Source organism: Thamnophis elegans, chromosome Z (genome assembly GCF_009769535.1).
Source record: "Thamnophis elegans isolate rThaEle1 chromosome Z, rThaEle1.pri, whole genome shotgun sequence".
Taxonomy (NCBI): domain Eukaryota; kingdom Metazoa; phylum Chordata; class Lepidosauria; order Squamata; family Colubridae; genus Thamnophis; species Thamnophis elegans.
In genome coordinates this window covers 26,722,343-26,741,941 of record NC_045558.1, presented here as the reverse complement: position 1 = coordinate 26,741,941, position 19,599 = coordinate 26,722,343, and the positions used below count along the sequence as shown (strand labels likewise).

The 19,599-nt window shown below is 39.0% G+C and overlaps 1 protein-coding gene across 1 annotated transcript in view; it reads left to right on the top strand.

Moving 5' to 3' along the window:
* CUBN (cubilin) overlaps window positions 1–19,599 on the top strand; it is a 187,038-nt gene that overhangs the window by 162,030 nt on the left and 5,409 nt on the right. The window contains 4 exon segments of the mRNA XM_032235067.1: window positions 2,784–2,972; window positions 11,574–11,672; window positions 11,675–11,735; window positions 12,418–12,593. Coding sequence (XP_032090958.1) covers window positions 2,784–2,972; window positions 11,574–11,672; window positions 11,675–11,735; window positions 12,418–12,593 — 525 coding nt within the window.

Genomic DNA, 19,599 nt, shown 5'->3' with positions numbered 1-19,599 from the left:
AGGCTTGACTTTCGGAGACCAAACCCCCACTGTAGGGAGGAGGAACCGATTAGGTGGTTCCACCCCAGGTGACTTATGGACCCGTCGGGTTTTCAGACGGAGCTTGGGGTTATTCCTGATACTCTCGCCCGCAGTCCGGCGGAGACTCTGGTTGCTGCCTGGAATTCAGCAGCGACAGAGACTCTTAACCGGATTGCGCCTTTACGGCCGATCCGAGGCAGTGGATCCAGGAGGGCCCCTTGGTTTACTGAGGAACTCCGGGAGATGGAGCGCCAAAAGAGAAGCCTAGAGCATCGATGGAGATCCAGTAAGTCCGAGTCAGACCGAGCACTTTTAACATCCAGCATCAGAGTTTACATCCGGGCAATTAGGACGACAAAAAGAACATACATTGCCTCTCTGATTGCTTCTGCTGAGTCGCGCCCAGCCGCCTTGTTCAGGATAACCCGTTCCCTCCTAAATAGGAGGGATACGAGCGATCCTTTGCAAGGCAGAGCTGAGGACTACGTCCAATTCCTCGCGGATAAAGTTGCTCGGCTTCGGGCGGACCTGGACTCCAATTCTGCAGAACCAGCTGAGGCACCAAGGGATAATCTGGTAGGACATCACTGGATTGATTTTCAAGCTGTTACCCCTGAGGATGTGGACAAGGCCATGAGAACTGTAAGTGCCTCCACATGTGTACTGGACACGTGCCACTCCTGGCTGGTTGTAAACAGCAGGGAGGTGACACGGGGCTGGATCCAGGCGGTTGTTGCCGCCTCCCTTTGGGAGGGGGTCTTTCCCCCTGCATTAAAGGCGGCGGTGGTGAGACCCCTCCTGAAGAAGCCATCTTTGGATCCAGCCGTCCTAAACAACTATCGTCCAGTCTCCAACCTCCCCTTTGTGGGGAAGGTTGTTGAGAAGGTGGTAGCCTTTCAGCTCCAGCGGTCCTTGGAGGAAACCAATTATCTAGATCCCTTCCAGTTGGGTTTCAGGCCTGGCTACAGCACGGAAACCGCTTTGGTCGCATTGATCGATGATCTCTGGAGAGCCAGGGATGGAGGTCATGCCTCCATCCTAGTACTCCTTGACCTCTCTGCGGCTTTCGATACCATCGACCATGGTATCCTTCTGCGACGACTGCGGGAGGTGGGGGTGGGAGGCACTGTCTTACAGTGGTTCTCCTCCTATCTCTCGGACAGGTCGCAGTCGGTGTTGGTCGGAGGGCAGAGATCGACCGCTAGGCCCCTAACGTATGGGGTGCCGCAGGGTTTGGTCCTGTCCCCCCTCCTCTTTAATATCTACATGAAACTGCTGGGTGAGATCATTCGACGGCACGGGATAAAATACCACCAGTATGCGGACGATACACAGTTGTATCTGTCCGCCCTATGCCAACTCAATGAAGCGATTGACGTGATGTGCCAAGGCCTCGAGGCTGTTAGGGACTGGATGGGGGTTAACAAGCTTGTACTCAATCCAGATAAGACCGAGTGGCTGCTGTGCTTCCCTCCTACTAATTGGCCAAGTGTTCCACCTCTCAGGCTGGGGGGTCAAACAGTACGCCCCTCAGACAGGGTCCGCAACTTGGGAGTCCTCCTGGACCCACAGCTGACTTTTGAACATCATTTGTCAGCTGTGACCAGGGGGGCATTTGCCCAGGTTCGCCTGGTGCACCAGTTGCGTCTCTACCTGAACCGGGAGGCTCTCACAACAGTCACTCGTGCCCTTGTGACCTCCAGACTGGATTACTGCAACGTGCTCTACATGGGGCAGCCCTTGAAGAGTATCCGGCGACTTCAGCTTGTCCAGAATGCAGCCGCGCAAGCGATCGTGGGTGCGCCTCGGTTCACCCACGTAACACCTATCCTCCGCGAGCTGCACTGGCTGCCTGTTGATCTCCGGGTATGCTTCAATGTGCTAGTCATCACCTACAAAGCCCTTCATGGTATTGGACCTGGGTACTTGAGAGACCACCTACTGCCAATTACCTCCACTAGACCAATTAGATCCCACAGACTAGGCCTCCTCCGTATTCCATCAGCCGGCCAGTGTCGACTGGCGACTACCCGGAGGAGAGCCTTCTCTGTGGCTGCTCCGACCCTCTGGAACGAACTCCCCGTGGAGATTCGTACCCTCACCACCCTCCAGGCCTTCCGCATAGCCCTTAAAACCTGGCTGTTCCGACAGGCCTGGGGCTAAAGACTCGCTGCCCCACTTTGAATGGTATGATTGTTATGCTTTTTAACTATGTATGGTTTTTTATGTTTTTGTTACTCTGTTTGTATTTCCCCTCCCTTTGAGTTGTGAGCCGCACTGAGTCCCTTCAGGGAAAAGGGCGGCATACAAATAAAATTAAACCAAACCAACCAAACTAATGTGATGTATCTCATTGGTTTATTTATCTGTTATCTAAGAGCCAGTAAGATCATGGGGTACAGAGGATGCTGAGCAGAAGAACGGAATGAAACACACTTACTCTTGCCATCATCTTTTATCATTTTTCCCATTTCCCCTGCTGAAGCCTTTCTTTTTTAAAAAGCCCCAGTTTATTCTGTACATAGACCAAAGTAGCCTTACTTTGGTCTCTGCGCCAACCAAATGCGGGAAACATGTATGTATGTCCAACTTAAAGCATCTGAAAGAATTATTCATTGAATACAATGATTACCACATCCCTGCATTCTCCCCCCCCCCCCATTTTTAAAAATGTTTTTAGATATATTTGAAATTCCACATTATAACTAGAAATTTTAGCTTTCTGTAGCTTATTAGTTTTCTTCTTTTTAATAATTTTTCAGTACAATTAATTGCATTTCTTGGATCCTATTTTCTTGCATGTTGTGGATCAAATTTTACAGTATCATCTGGTTGTATTGTTTCTTCTAATTTCCCTGGTCAATATGACAACAACTTGAACTGCAATTATTTCTTAGAGGCAAGACCTCAGGATGTTGTAATTCTAAATTTTGAAAATTTTGACCTGCAGTGTAAGTGGCCAAAATTGTAATTTTACATTTCACTAGTTAATATATGAAGATAAACAATCTGATATGCTGAATAATTTCATTTTTAAGAATCAAGTAGCATCATGATGCTTCGTGATGTAATATATTAATTGTATGTAAGTAAACAAAAAGAATTGTGATTAAAAGATATGTAATTTCATACCAAATTATTCTTCATAGCATTTTATCCATATGCAATCACTTGGCTCTCGGTAGCCTCTCAAACCCATGTCATAATTTTTATTAAACAATGGTAGTTCAATCTATTAAATATTTTTACACTAAGTAATTAAAAAGGATTTTCTCAGCAAACTAGCTGGAGGACCTATGAATTTTATATTACTTTTGTTTGGTAATAAAACTGATTATAGGGAAAAATCACAAGTGTGTGTGTGTGTGTGTATGTGTGTGTGTGTACACCAGTGGTGGGTTCCAAGTGGTACAGCACGGTACGGCCGTACCGGTAGTAGCTGGGAGCAGCTGGTAGGGCCCACCCAACCACCCACATTCCATGGTTTATAATGTCACCAGTCCATTGCGCATGTGTGCATAGCGTGTGGTGCCTGCGTGACCTCCGCAGAGCAGCTGGTTGTTGCAGAGTGGTGGCATGTGCATGTGTGCACAGTGTGCGTGCCTGTCTAGGATGCCTGGCCCTCTATGCAGCGTACCAGCTGCGCTGGGGTCCATAACCCACCACTGGTATGTGTGTATTGATTTGTTTAAAAAGGTATATAACTATGCAAGCATTGGTATATGTTGATGAGTGAATATATATTTAAAATATCCTTACTAAGTTAAGGGTAATTAAGTACTAAGTTTAATGGAACTATTACTATTAAATCAGTTCATCAAACGTCTAGCATTTTCAAATGAATTATAAATCGATTAATTCTTTAAAAATAAGATAATATTGCTTTATATTCTTAGTATTGTTATTTATGGTGCCCTTTCTGCAATTGTGATTAGACCATCAGTTTCAATTATTATCTGTGTTGCAAGATTTAATTGCTTAGTAGTATCATAGTTCAAAATATTTTAGCCCTCTCTATTATGAAGGATATTTTGAGGGAACATAATTCTTCTCTGATAGCAAGTCCGAAGAGTAAGAGAGCTTGCTAAAAAGGAAGCATTATTTAGCACATGCCTCTATTGTGGAATTCCAAAATAACTGTTTGTTAATTTGTCTCTATGAACAAAGAAAGATTTCCACCTTTCAAGTGTTACAGAAGAAATAAAAAATCACTCTCTTCTTAGGAAGTATTCCATACCAGGAGATTTTATTTGTTTTCCAGTACAGTCTTCTCTGTTTGTTAGTTCTTCAAGCTAAATGGCTTCTTAAAAACCTCATTTAAATCACATTATTTTAGCTTTCCTGAAGCTAGTGCTCTATGGATGTGAGAAACAACTCCTACAATTCCCAGCAAGTATGACTAAAAGCACAAAAAATCATCTACACTTCCTGACTTTATTCTGAAAAGGTCATTTCAAGCTGGGTTTGGTTAAAATGTAAACAATTTTGAGCCTTGAATGCTAAATTGCTTTCTTTTTAATGTATGAATATTTGAGGCAGTAAACCATGATCTGGCAATACATCATGGTCTTAAAATGCTTAAGGTCCATTTTCAACAACACTACTTGTGACTGTTCTACTGAAAACACTTGATCACAAGTTAGTTGTATGACTAATTTCTGTGGCAAGCAACTGTTAAAAATCTTGGCATTCACATAAAAAATTGAGTTTCTGGGAGAAAAAATTATTGAGTGAATGTTACTTGTTTAGTAATATTCTTCTGTTTTCTTAAATTATGTTTTTGTTCTCTTTCTATCTTACACATTAAATGTCCATGTATTAAAAATGGACGTTGAAGACAAAGATATGGGCCTAGTAGATTGCATGGCACACGCACATATTGTTAATTTATTTATTTGGATATTGGGATATGAAACCTCTTCATATAATTAACACACAAAGAAAAATCTAAAAATGTATTTCATTTATATTATTCCTTATTGCAATTGGTTTATCAGTAATGATCACTAATCATTATTATAAACTTTGCTTCTATAACATGGGTGGAAAGAAGCACATTAGGATGGATGAGTAAATACAGCCACAAGTTATTGATAAACTGTTTTTCATTTTGGCTCAAAGAACTTTGGAATATTGTGCTTTTGATGAAGTGAAGGTTTTCAAAAGGATTACAATTGTTGAGACACTTTGTGGAAATAAAAGCCCATATTGTTGGCACTAGATTTTTGATCACTTATAGAGTAATCCGTGGATACCCACAAATGCAGCATTTTGAAAATGAAATAACCAAATGTTGTTTATAAGAGGTTACAAATTCATATCCTTATGTGTTTTTCTAAATCAGAAAGGGGACCAAAATGTTAAAAGGAACCAGGGGGAGGAAGGTTAATTCATGCAATCTGTATGTGCAACTTTAAATTTTGAATTTTGTTTCAGAAGTAAGACTCTCAGCTTTAAATAAGACATTATAAATATGTAATTATAAATTTCATCACTATTTGTGCTTTATTTCATAAAAGATAATTGTATACTATATATACTACTAAATGTATTATATATACAGCATTGACCAAATGGCTGTATATATACTACATTTAGTAGTATATATAGTATATAATTAATACTTATTAATTATTATTAGTTTAATAAGACAGTCTTAATTCTATTTTTGTATTGCTTTTTTTAATGGAGTCAATTTTAAAAAGTAACTACATATCCAAAATGTTAGAGATCCAAAAAACTGTTACACATTACAGAAAATATTGATACATTTTTCTCTTTAAAATCTTCCTTCTTAAGTAATAATGAACTTCAATGTTAAAGTCTGATGCAGCCTATTTTTAAGTTGCAACTTCAGTAAACAGTAAACCTAAAGTAGAGGCTTTAATAATTTTAATCTAACATAGTGGTACTACAGTTAATGTTACTGAAATAATCATTGACTTATATTGATCGTTCTGAACATAGAAATAAAATCAACAAAAGACCCTTTCTTACTGATCCAATATTGGATAAGTAACACAAAATTCCAACACTCTGCCTAGCCCAGTATTTGTACTTAATGGGGCATTACAAAAGTAGAGTGGCACTCCTTGTAAATTTGAAAATGCATTTTTCCAGGTTGATTTCATCCCATTAACTTTTAACAGTATAAATTTATATGACAAAGAAATTTACTATACAAACAATTCATACTATAGTTTATGAATATGCATTCTGAGACTTTATTAAATTTTATTAATCTGCCACAAATACTTTGCTTGTAGACGCAAGCCAAAACATTCGCCTTAATTTGCTATTCCATTCACAAAACAAGATTATAATAACAATGGTCAACTGAACTTGAACTCAAGTTCCATTGGTAAATTTCTTCAATAATCCTCGTATGAGTCTTTAAAATATGATGACATGAGTCTGGAAAAATCTTGTGTAAATATTGTTTTCTAAATTTCTGTTTTGGAGTGCATGTGTGTGGCATGGAGGGGGCATTTTAAATGAAACAACAAAGTAGGGTAGGTGAAATATTTTGCTTTCTCTTTCATCCCCCAAATAGACTAGGGTTACCAGATCTGGCCTGCAAAAATCCAATCAGCCATAAAATGGCAGCGAAGAGTTAGAGCAGCGATGGCGAACCTTTTTTGGCTCACGTGCCATAAGGGGGGGGGAGTGCAGGGAAGTTGTGTGTGGGCGTGCCACACCCATAATGCAATGTGCGACACCCTCCCCCAGCGCACATGCGTGCAAGAAAGGCACTCCCCCCATTTTTTTCCATGCTTTTTTCGTCCTCCCCAATTTCCAGAGGCTTTATAGCAGCCTGGTGAGGGAAAAAACACACACACACCCCCCGGAGGCCCTCCAGAGGCTTCAGGGACTAAAAATGACCTTCGAGCAAACCGGAAGTGACTTCCGGTTTGCTTGTAGGGTCGTTTTTAGTTCTCCGGAGGATTCGGGGAAGCCTCCTGAAGGTCCCTGAAGCCTCCAGAGGGCTTAAACCGGCCTACGAGCAAACTGGAAGTCCATTTCTGAACTTCTGGTTTGTCCATAGGGCCGGTTTTTGCACTCCAGAGTCTTCAGGGAAGCTCCTGAAGCCTCTGGAGGGCCCCTGGGGGGCAAAGACAGGGAGACTCTTTTCGCCCTTCCCATGCTCCTATAAAGCCCCTGGAACCTGGGGAGGGCAAAAAATGGCTTTAAAAAGACTGAATTTAGCTGGCCAGTATGCGCATGCGTGCTGGCTGGCTGACAGGGTAACACCAAGCATGTCCTGACAAATGGCTCCGCGTGCCACCTGTGACACATCCCAGAGTTAGAGCCTTCTGTATCTCCTTGCTGCTATCTAGTAATTACTGGTATCTGCTTTTTGGTACCCATGTCTAGTCCCCCTGGTTCATAGTGAAGAACATTGGGGCAATAAAAGTGATTCAATTAGTCTTCTATGACATGATTTTTTTTCCAGATATTTTGGGGTCTTTTTTCTGTAAATTTTTCTGTCTTTTGGGGTGTTGGTTATTCCTACTAGCTTAGTGTCATCTGCAAATTTGATGAGTTCCCATTCTAATCCTTCATCTAAGTCATTTATGAATATATTGAAGAGTACTGGGCCTTAGACAGACCCCTGTGGCACCCCTCTGCTTACTTCCCTGCATGTAGCTGCAGTACCATCTGCTGCTGACGCTGTCTATCCCACATTTTTCTTGTGTTGCTGAAGCCTAGGTATATTATTTATTCAGCATTTCACTGGTCTACTAATTTAGTCAATTTGTCAAACAACGAAATAAGATTGGTTTGGCATGATCTGTTTTTAATAAACCTGTGCTGGCTTTAAGTTATAACTTTATTTGTTTCTTGATGTTCACAGATCTGTTTTTTAATTACCTTTTCCAGTATCTTCCCAGGTATTGATGTTAAGTTGATTGGTCTGTACTTTCCTGGATCTATTTTTTTAAAAGATGGGAACCACATTAGCTCCTTTCCAATCCTCAGGTAATTCTCAGATGTTTCAGGATTTTTGAAAGATATGGTACCATGTTAAAATCATTTCTTTTAAAGTTTAAGACACTTGCTATATTATGTTCTATTGCAAATTGTATTTGCATTATATTGTTTGCATTATATTGAATTTCAAGATAACTTGGTCATTCTCGCACAAAGTTCTGGTAATTTCAACTCCCTCTATCACTTTTTATTAGTAAGAATTAGCTCTAGTATAGCTTTTCCTCTGGTTCCCTCCTATACTTTTTAGGTGCAAAGTTGTCAGCTAAGTTTGTTAGGAATCTGTTTGATCTCCCACTTGCTGCAGAGTTTGTCTCCCAGTTGATATCAGGGTAATTAAAGTCTCCCATTACTATAGTGGTATATTTGCTACATTTGTTAGTATAGCAAAAAGTTCATATATTTCTTCTGCTTGGTTGGGTGGCCTGTGGTATACGCCTATTGCAATGTCATTCTTTTTTACTTTTATATTGACCCTTATAGATTATATGAAGTTTTCATCCTTGGTTTTGTGGATTTCTGTAGAGATGTAGTGATTTTTTATATATAATGCACCTCCTCTTTTGTTAGGTCTGATTCTTTTGAACAGTTTGTATCCTTCCATCAGTACATTGTAGTCAAGATTTTCATACCACCACATTTCAGTAATTGCAATTATATCATATTTACCTTCATATACTAGTATTTCAAGTTAACCTATTTGTTTCCCAAACTTTAAACATTCGGGTTTAGGCATGAGTCCTTTATGAATTTTGAGCATGTTTCTAATATCTCCTACTTTGTATCTGGCTTTTCTATCTTTTCTATCACTGTGTTTTTTCCTTCTCTTTCTTCTTCCTTTTCCTCCTCCTCTTTATTACCTACCTCCTTATATGATTATCTAGTGGTGGTTATCTAGTGGTTTTTGTTTGGAATCAGGTCTAAAGGTCTTGAAGATTGCCCCCATACCGCCTCAATTTTAGTTTTGATTTTAGATATGAGAAAAAGTTCAGAGTCGGAATCAGCTTAGTGGAGGTTATGAAGCTAATTTGAAGATTCTGCATATGGCAGTCTTCCTCAACCATTTGAAGATGTCAGGGTTGACAGATATTACTATTTAGTCAAAGATCAAAAATATTTGTACTTTTCAGCTGATAGTGACTTCTCAGGCAGTGTTCTTATTTATTTTATCTGTGCCTAAATGTCAGTCTTGACTGACTGACAGCGACTAGTCCAAAGTCACCCATCTGATTTCATACCTAAAATACAATCAGAGCTCATGATCCCCTGTTTTCCAACCCAGTGCCTTTAACCACTACACCAAACCAGTTCTCCTCTCACTGCAGGTAAATATATATGAGAGCCAGTTTGATGTAATGATTAAGGCTAGAAAGTGGAAGATTGTGAGTACTAGTCTCACCTTAGCCATGAAAACAACTTGGTGACCATGGGTCAGTTTCTGTCTTTCAGTTCAAATCACTTTACAGGGTGTTGTAGTGGAGAAAATAGGAGGAAGATGGGTGGATATGTTTGCTTTTTTGAGTTGAGTTAAAAAAATAATAAAGGATGGATATAAACAAACAAACAAACTCAGTTGAAACTGGTTGTGAATGCCCCAACACTGCAAGTCTTTAAGAAGATGTTGGATAGCCATCTGTCTGAAATGATATAGGGTTTCCTGCCTAGGCAGGGGGTTGGACTAGAAGACCTTTAAGGTTCCTTCCAACTCTGCTATTGTATTAATGGTAACAGATGGGGGAGTCCTCTTCATTTATTAAGTAAGCTGACTATTCAAAAATACATTCTTTTTGATTAAAAAAAAACCCACTGCCTATAAACATAAATAATCTTCGTTCAAAGTAAGTCACCCTGATAGCTTCTGGCTTGATCGAATAACAACCCTGGGTGACAATATTCATTTACACTTGAAAAAGTCTTTCATAACTCACTCAAATTGGTTGCTGCTATTTGACCTTTGATTTTATGACATTTGTGAAGTATGACTAGAAGCTTTTTATTAAATTGGTTTTCCCCTCCAAAGCAGATTCTAGCAATTAACATTGTTGCCGATCAGCTTTATTCTCAATAAGATTTTTAAAAGGGGGTCTGATGTGTGAATATTTGCTTGCTTATTAAGAAATCTGTTCTCCTATTTTCTGAGTTTAAGTCATTTAATTCCAAGCAGTCCAAAGTGAACTGTTCTCAGTAGACTACTCCGCCCTCTTATAACTGAAAATGGAGACAGAAAACTGGGATAGCCATTGTCCTTAAAAGAGTTTTTGCAAATGTTTGTGACTAATGTGATGACTACTCTTTAGAACTTGGGCAGTTGTGGGTTTCAGCCATTTGTCAAGAGGGCCAAAGTGTGAGTTGCCAAGTCAAGATTATAAAAGAGTACAATTGCTGAGTTGTAAAGCAGGGAATAAAGCCTTATGTCTTGGACTTGGCAAGTCATTATGGGAAATGAAAAAGAAGCTTGCTTGAATATACTATGACTTCTGTTATTGGAAGTTGTTAAGTGGATCTTGAAGGAGAGGACATTAACTTTCACCCCCCAAAATTCATGCAACTAGAAGATCATTCAACTGTGCCGCTTTTGAAAAAAGTTAAAATCTGCTGCTGCCTCCAGCTGAAGCACTTACTGCATATAAAGGCATTCCCAGAAACCATATAAATAAGCAAGGAAGAAGGAAATATTCACCGGCAAAACCTTTAAAAAGGGTCATTTCATCCCACGTGAAGCTACGTAATTTTCCTAAAGATTAAGGAAAGTCTTCTTTTGCTCCATCTCTAACTAAATCTTCTTTGATCAGAACATGCACGGTTTCTTGCAAATACAGAACATATGTCCCTGTGAGAAGTTTTGTATTAGTCTTCTTTATAACGTTTTTTCATCTACTGAAAACTTTTTAATGTTCACCAATTTTTTTAGCTTACAATTTCTTTCTTGTATGTGTGTATGTAGATGATGGTATATCTCCTTAATTGTTGGTATGATTTGCTTTATTTTATATGGATCACTAAATTTTGTAATTTAGTTACATTTATTATTAATTGTACTTTATTTCTAAAAACTTATCTGAAGCACTTGTGTGTTTAACTGGAAAGTCAAAATAAAGGGATGCTGTGATTAAGATGTTGTACTGGAGATTCAACCTCTTTGTAAATCACGACATTTATAAGCTGGTATTATCAGTTACTCATTCTAATTTAGTTTGTTTCATGGTTGTTTTGAGGATTATCAGTATTGCTGCCAGTTAGGCAGAATATATCTATGTATTATAATAAACAGAATTATAAATACCTCTATGAAGTTACCGTATATCCCAAAAAAGTTGATTTAAATTAATACATTATTCAAGACTAAATTTTCACATTCATTTTAATGTAACTGATGCACAGTTAAAAAAAGAGAACACACTGTGGCGCCTTTAGGATTAATTAATTTTATTATATCATGAATCAATCCCATCATCAGATCCACAGATAACCTCATTTAAATCTATCAATGGTTAATGTCTTTTTGTTTGTGCCTTCAAGTCACTTCTATGCACGACTGCATATTTCTTGGAAAATCATAACAGTCATAGTTTTTCATTTCTCTCTTTTCATCAAACCTTGTGGTGGCACTTTTAATGTCTCCAGGGGCAAAATCAAAAGCCCTCTGTATTCATTCACAGAGTATCATCAAATATGAATTGTGCATATCACATATATGTTGAAAACAACAAAATATTGGCAGTCAAGTACGTAAGTCAAAAGCAATTTTTAGTAAACCATAACAACTGTTGTGGGGGAAGATGATGCTTAATTAAAAAAACAGGTTGTTTTTTGAAACAAAAGTAACCTATTGGGACTTTTCTATAATTATGGAAAAACTGTAAGATTGTTGGACCCATATCAAAAAAGAAGTCTTATTCAGGGTCTTTCCATAAAACTATTAATGTTATTTCTTTGAGGGTATAACCATACAGGGGAACCTATTGCCTTCTTGTCTATGGAGATTCTCAGTCATCCAGATCATGCTTATCCCAAAGGTGCTTTTTGATGTTGCATAGTAACCATTCTCTGTATCCTTTAACAGTAGCCAGTATATTTTCTAGGATTAATAGCCATATTTGGCAAGCTACGAGTCCCTCATTTTGGGCTTATAAAATCCCTAAAATCTTACATAGCACAAAGCTGCACTGAAATTCTTTTGTGGCTCAGGTAGCCTACATTCGAGATATAAAAAAAACATCATGCTTTAGATTAATCTTTCCTAATTTAGGCGTTCTTAAAGGTCTCCTGTAAAATGCTTATTCATAACCTGCACAAGTAGATACCAGTTACCAAACCTATATCAGTTGCAGTTACCCTTCTGCATAGATGTGTGTTAAATCTTTACAGATTCAATGGCTTTCACCTTGAGGTCTCTTCTTGTCTCAGAAACTCTGTTGCAGTGTATGATGGCCCAAACATTGCTTCTTCACTACTTGGGAAATTCTGTGATGCAATCCTTCCTTCTCCTATTAAGAGTTCCTCAAACAACTTGCTGCTAGTATTTAGGGCAGATGCCTTTGGAGCTGCTGATGGATGGGAAGCCTCTTTCAGAGAGACAATAGGTAAAATTATATTCATATGAAGAGTTCCTAACATTCTAAATACAATCAGCGGTTATAAAAGTGCTAACCTCTTAGTGATTTCAGGGTCACCAGATTAAAGCAGTTGATCTATAGGCAATCTGCTGCACCAGGTAAGGAAAGGCAGAGAGAGACAATAAGAAGCGTCTAAAAAAATAAGTTGTGAGAGGGAAGGGATAGTATCCCCTGTCTTGTCTTTATTCCTATTCTACAAATAACATTTTTAAAAACAGAGAACAAAATGCAAAACAAAAGATATACATGCAATCTTTTGTTTGTTTGTTTGTTTTTCAAAATTCAAGTCCACAATAAATAGCTAGTTGCTAAAGGTGAGTGTCTTCCTGAGGGAAATAAACAAAAGGCCCTTACAGTCTTCTTAAGCCAAGGCCTTTAAAAGAAAAAGCTAAAATTTTAATGTTCTTTAAAGACTGAGAAGATGGGACCCAGACATATCTCAGGATACTAATCCAGAGGCCAAAAACTGCAGTAATGCTGGATCTTGCGACTAGAGGGCACCAGGGGTGCCAGCATTACTGCCAGTTTGCAACCTGCATGCAACCTGTGCATGTGTGTTCTTCAATGTAAATTTACAATGAACTGCGCATGCGCAGTCACCAAAATCCAAAATGGTGGCAGTCAAGCAGCAGCAAGAGAAACGGTTCTAGGGCATTGCAGGCCTGGGTCGCTACCAGCCTGAATTCCATTATCAGTTCAGACGAACCAGCAACAACCCACCTCTGCAGGGCATTGCTTAATGAAGAGAACAAGAGAGCGCCAATTCTGCCAGATTATGCAAAAATCATGGGAAACAATTGATCCCTGTAACAACTAGGCCTTGTGCCATGTAGGGATTTAAAGGTGACAAGTAGTACCTTGCTCTGCAGTACCTTGAATCCAACTAATAAGCAATGAAACTTCAATGTTTCATAGGTGTGGCATGCTTGTCCATCACTGTTTGTGACACTGAATTCTGTATGAGCTATAGTTTCCACATAGTTTTCAAAGGCAGCTCATATAGAGCAGATTCTTTATGAATGACCATAAGAAAGGATTTTCAGTTTTGGAAAGGCAGAAAATGTCACACCTTGAACATGTTCAAAGACCCTTCTAACAGATGATCATATTAAATAAGGAGAAGTGAGAATACTAACCCCAGGACACCCCACAAATTAGGGGTTGTGGGGTGTCCTGCAGTATCGCAACCATTACACTTGACCAGCAGTACTTCCTACCAATAGTAACTGGAACTGGCCATGGACACATGCGACATAAGGAAAGGAGAATCCTGCAAAACTATGCTCCCATTCCTGCAGTTAGTCTAGCAACCGTGATGGCGAAACTATGGCACACATGCCACAGGTGGCACATGGAGCCATTTGTCAGGGCATGTGAGGCGTGCGCTGGCCAGCTGACTTCGATCTTCTTTTGAGGCTATTTTTCGCCCTCTGGAGGCTTCCAGAGCATGAAAAAGTGGCTGGTTTTAGCCCTCTGGAGCCTTCAGAGAAACCTCCTGAAGGCCCCAAAGGCTCTGGAGGGCTAAAACTGGCCCTAGGAGCAAATTGGAAGTTTGTTCTCGAACTTCTGGTTTACCCGTAGGGTCAGTTTTTCACACTCCGGAAGCTTCAGGGAAGCTCCTGAAACCTTTAGAGCAGTGGTCCCCAACCCCCGGTCCGCGGACCGGTGCCGGGCCGTGGAGTACCTGGCACCGGGCCGCGCAGCGGCCGGGGGCCATGATCGCTGCAGCGGCCGGGGGCCATGATCGCTGCAGCGCAAAGGCTCCTGGGCCGTGCACAAAAGCTCCTGGGCCGTGCGCAAAGGCTCCAGGGAAGAGAGCCCCGCGCTGGTACGCACGTGATATATAAACAATCAATGTGTCGTCGCGAACAACGCCCCCTCACCCCTGCGCGCGCTCAGCGGGCCACGGTAAAATTATCAAAGGCTGACTGGTCCGCGGCGATAAAAAGGTTGGGGACCACTGCTTTAGAGGGCCTCCAGGGGGGCAGGGAGGCTGTTTTCACCCTCCTCAGGCTCCTATAAAGCCTCTGGAGCCTGGGGAGGGCAAAAAAAGCATGCCAAAAATTGGGGGAGTGCTGGTCATGCGCACATGCACGCTAGTGTTGTGCACATTGCATCATGGGTGTGGCATGCCCACGCATGACTCCCCTGCGCTCCCCCCACTTTTGGCACGTGAGCCAAAAAAAGTTCTCCATCACTGGTCTAGAGGAACACCATGTTTAGTAGTATCAAAAGGTGTTGAGGTCCTAATTGCACCCAATCTCATTCTGGTTCTGCCACCAATCATTCATAAACAAACATGATCAATACTGTTTCTGTTCTAGCTTGAACCTGAAAGTCAACTCATGCAGATCTAAATAATCTGTTTCTTCAGAATCTTTGTAGGTGTAACCAAATCACCTTCTCATTACCAAATCATCAAAAAGAGGAGTTTGAAGATAGGATAGAAGTTGCCTAATACATTCTTCTATCTATAAGAAAAGACTATCAGGTATATACAATGGAATTAAGTACTGGATTACATATCAAATCATCATATTCAGATCAGAGGAAACTTATCTGAAGATCTTGCAGAAAACATCTTGCTGAAAAGCTTTATATTCAAGGAACATTTATTAGATCTAAGCCAATTTTTTGGATTTTTCTCTCATGAAGTAATGTTTATTCAGAATTTAAACATTAATTCTGGGTAACAATAATGGATCTATTTTCAATCCATCCTTTCGGTAATATATTAATATCAAAAATAATTAGCTGAAAATAACTACCTATTGAAACAGCCTGAGATAATCCTATTAATTTAGAGTTTAGAGAAAGTAGTAGTTCTTAACTGATCCGTAACAATCTGTAAAGGAAACTCTCCAGATTTAATGACATAAAGCCTTTGTGGTGTAGCTGAACATAGCATTTCACTGAGTCATTGTAACTCAGCCTTTCCCCACCCCCACAGTTAGTAGCTGTTTCTAATTTCTATCAGACTGAAATAGAAGGTAGCTTTCTAAACTTTTGATTTTTGCCAGTGTGATATTCTCACAAAGGGGTGGGATTGAAAAATGTTAGCAACCGGTTCTCTGCCCAGTTGCTGGGTTTGTGTGGCCATGTTGGGCGTGGCCTATTTGGCTCCTGCACTATGGTGGTGGTGGGGAGTTTATACCCTCCGAAGACTCCAGAGGCTTTTCTCAAGCCTCCGGGAGAGCAAAAATGGCTTTCCCGGGCTCCAGAGATCCTTCGGAGGCCAAAAACAGGCCCCTTTTTAAAACTTCCAGTAGGCCCATTTTTCGCCCTCCCCAGGCTCCAGAATCACAGATACTACCTTTTGAATGGATGTTATTAAGCATTTTTTTTATTTAGTGAGCCTTGAAAATACAGAATAAGGTTCCCCTTTTGCAGTGTGTCTCAATTGTATTTCCTCTGCATATGCTAAGGATACAACTTCCAGAACTTTTAGCTACCATGTGAGAGCCATGTGTATTTTGACAAGCAAAAGAAATGAACTATAATGACTAAACTGTTGCGACATCACCCAATCAACAACAGTTTGAGATTCTTTGTTGAACCATTTGTTTCTCATCTGCATTAATTTTTATTTATTTTAAAAAGTCTGCTTAAATCTAAAATGGTTAAATCAAAACCTGGAATGTCGGTTTGAAACAAATCTGCAAAAGAACTCCCTTCAATCCTAAAAGCTTTTATTAGTAGTACAACATATGCTTAACAGGTCTGAAATGAAATTATTCACTAAAGTATAACCAGTGTGTTATTTAGTGACTGGAATATATTAGTAAAGCAACATTGAATCATCTGATTAAAGTATTCTGTTTAATGTTGTTGGTGATTTAGATGAACTATTGGAAGAGAAAAAACAGAAATGGCAAACTCATTTGTAGTAATCTAAGCACTGTTATGAAAAAGCCTCTCATCTTCATTAAGATCTTGACACAAACTATCTTACTTGAAATAATTATCTATGTTTTACCTATGGTACATCTTACTGAGATATAAATCATTTGTCAATTTTAAAGTAAATATTATTTTATTAAAAAAAATAAGTAGTAGGATTGTGATTTTTCCCAAACCATGATCTTACTGCTTTATGCAAGAGCCTTATGGGTTATATTGGGAGCTTGCCAAGTTCATACAATATTTTTCAGAGTATAAGACACACCTTTCCCCACCCTGAAAGAGCGTGGAAATATTGGTGCGTCTTATACACCGGTGCGTCTTATAAAAGTACGGTAGTCTACTTAGTGGAATTCTCAGGTTGCTTAAGTATCCTAGTGCAGCAAATTAATTAAACTTAATTAAATTATAAATTATATTGTCTTTTAATGATGCAATATATGTTTATCACTTTATTTGCAGAATACACTTCAATAGGAGATGATGGGCTGAATTCTGTTTCTACACTTCTAATTGCATTCTTGGAATCATGTATTGATTGTGACTTAGCAGAAAACAAAGAGAAACTATGCTGGGTATTTCCCATCATTTAACCAATATACAGATTTTTGGGCTAGAGTTGCTGTTATTTTCTTTCTCCTTTTCATTCAAAATGGTCTTTTGTAATGCTTGAACTCTAGCCTTAAAAATGTGCCGGCATGTTAATTTTGAATACTGTCAAGAATCCAGATGTATTTGTGTCCATGGAGCTAATTGGAACTGCTTCTCCACCCTTTTCCTATTATAAAAAATTACTTTTGAGAGTCACATTTCCAGATGCTCATACTCTGTGGGTTCCACCCTAATGTTTCCGTCTTCACTGCAACATCTCAAGAGAGCCCCCTGCTGTGGTATATTCACTGCACCAGTGTTTCTGAACCTTGGTAGCCTGAAAATGTATGGACTCCCAACTGCCACAATTTCCCTTCCTGCTTGGGGAATTTTGGGAGTTGAAGTCCACAGATCTTCAAACTGCCAAGGTTAAGAAACTCTGCTCAGAGTCTTGTTGTCCAAGTTTCTTAGTGGTCTTATGCAAATCCTTTATATATAGAATCTGTATCTGCTTGTTGTATACAGGTTGTGAAGGAGCTAATGCAATGCAGTTCCTGCTCCTATCGATATCATAGCAATAACATAACAAGGAGTGTTATGAACATGCACACACATACACAAACACACACACACACACACACACACAAACTTCAAGCATAAATTTTTATTTCTAAGAATGATTTCAGGCCCTTTTTATTCCTAAAACACTCTTGAAATATTAATAATGATAAATGAGTGCTGGCCAGTAATTTCTTTGGATGTGTGCCCAGAACAAACACAGATAAATTGGAAAAATAGCATTGTGGGAGGATAGAGTATTAGGGAGTAATTTCTCACCTGTTTACTTTCAATTAAATGATTTGAATGTTTTGTCCCTCTTGGCAGCTATTTTCTGCCAGCCTTACCAAATAACCAGACAAGAAACATGACCAGATGAGCTACCTCCATTTTACTGTAAAGCTACATTAAACTAATCTTGCAAATCTAAAAATACTTCCCACCACCACCCTGTTTCCCCCTCTGTCCCTTTACTGTCCCCAAATTAAGGAGGGTCCCTCCTCTTGCTGTGTCTGCATTCCTGGTGTGGGTCCGGCTGCCTCTTATCTGACCAGTTCCTTGGCCATGTTGCTTTACCCCAATCTCACAAAATCATTCCCACAAACCATTGCATTTTCAGAAAATAATCTAACATGCTTTCAAATTTCTAAATCTGTTTACTTAGCCAGAAAATATAGGAAAACCTTTGTAAAGGTCATTACATTCCTGTAAAGCAAAAGGAATGTCTTTGTTTTTAACTTTAGGTAGTCATTTAATTAGATCTTATCTCACCTCCTATTGTGAATAAAAATTACCTGCAGGCAATCAGGTATAATATTGCAACTAAAATAAGAGTTCTTCCTCTGGCTCATTCTGATAACTATCACAGCATTTTTCTTAAATAAATCTATATTCTAGCTCTGTGATAAAATGAAAAATGTGGATATGTACTAAGGCTAAGTTTCAATTTTGTGCATTATTTAAACAACTATGGTTAAAATATGGCTTAGTGCAATGGTGAGCCCAGCAATGGTTTGAAATATATCCCTGATTTGGATTATGCCAAAACAAAAATCAGTTTATGTATACCTATCAGTGTATATGTATACTTATATTATGTATACTTATCAGTGTATAATTTTATGTTAAAGTCCTACAGTCTTTCTGATTCATGATAATCAAACAACATTCATTTTTGTTCCTGCATAGAAATGTAATAGCTTAATTTGCAACAGCTCTATAGACAAATTCCAGGAATTTATAGGAATGGTAGTCAAAAGAGAAAGAAACATCTCCTCCTACTGTTCAAAGATAGGAATTGTCTTGGAAGATCAAAGCTGTACTCAAAATTTTATATATATTTCCATTTATTATTCATGAATTCTGGTTTATTTGGCTAAGGAATCTTATGCTGAATGCCAGTTATCTCACTTCATGTAATAAGGAAATATAAGGAAATATTGATTGTGTTTGCTTTCAACACTGATACATTCCATGACTGCTATGAAAAAATCCTATTTTCTGGTGCTTTTTGTTCTCTCTTTGGGCCTTTCCCTATTACTGCACAGAAGAACTATTCACGCATATTCTGTTAGCATAAAATTATATATCAGTATGAAATTAGTTATACTACCTTTACTGAATTTGTTCCCTGCCAGTACCATGACTTTTATCCAAGTTAATGACGATAAAGCGTAACAGATTTTATCCCTTTAAGACTGTTCTTAGATGCTGTCAAAATAAAAAAATAAACCTATTTTAATATCAAAACAGCCAAAGATAACTTAAGGCTATCTTACCCATGGACTATGGATGAGATGACATATCAGCAACATCATGGGAATGATGAAAAACGATGTTGACAGGGCATATTTGATTAGATGCAAAGGAAAAAAGAATTTATAATTGTCAATCATTTACCAAAACTGAAAGAAAATGCTACATA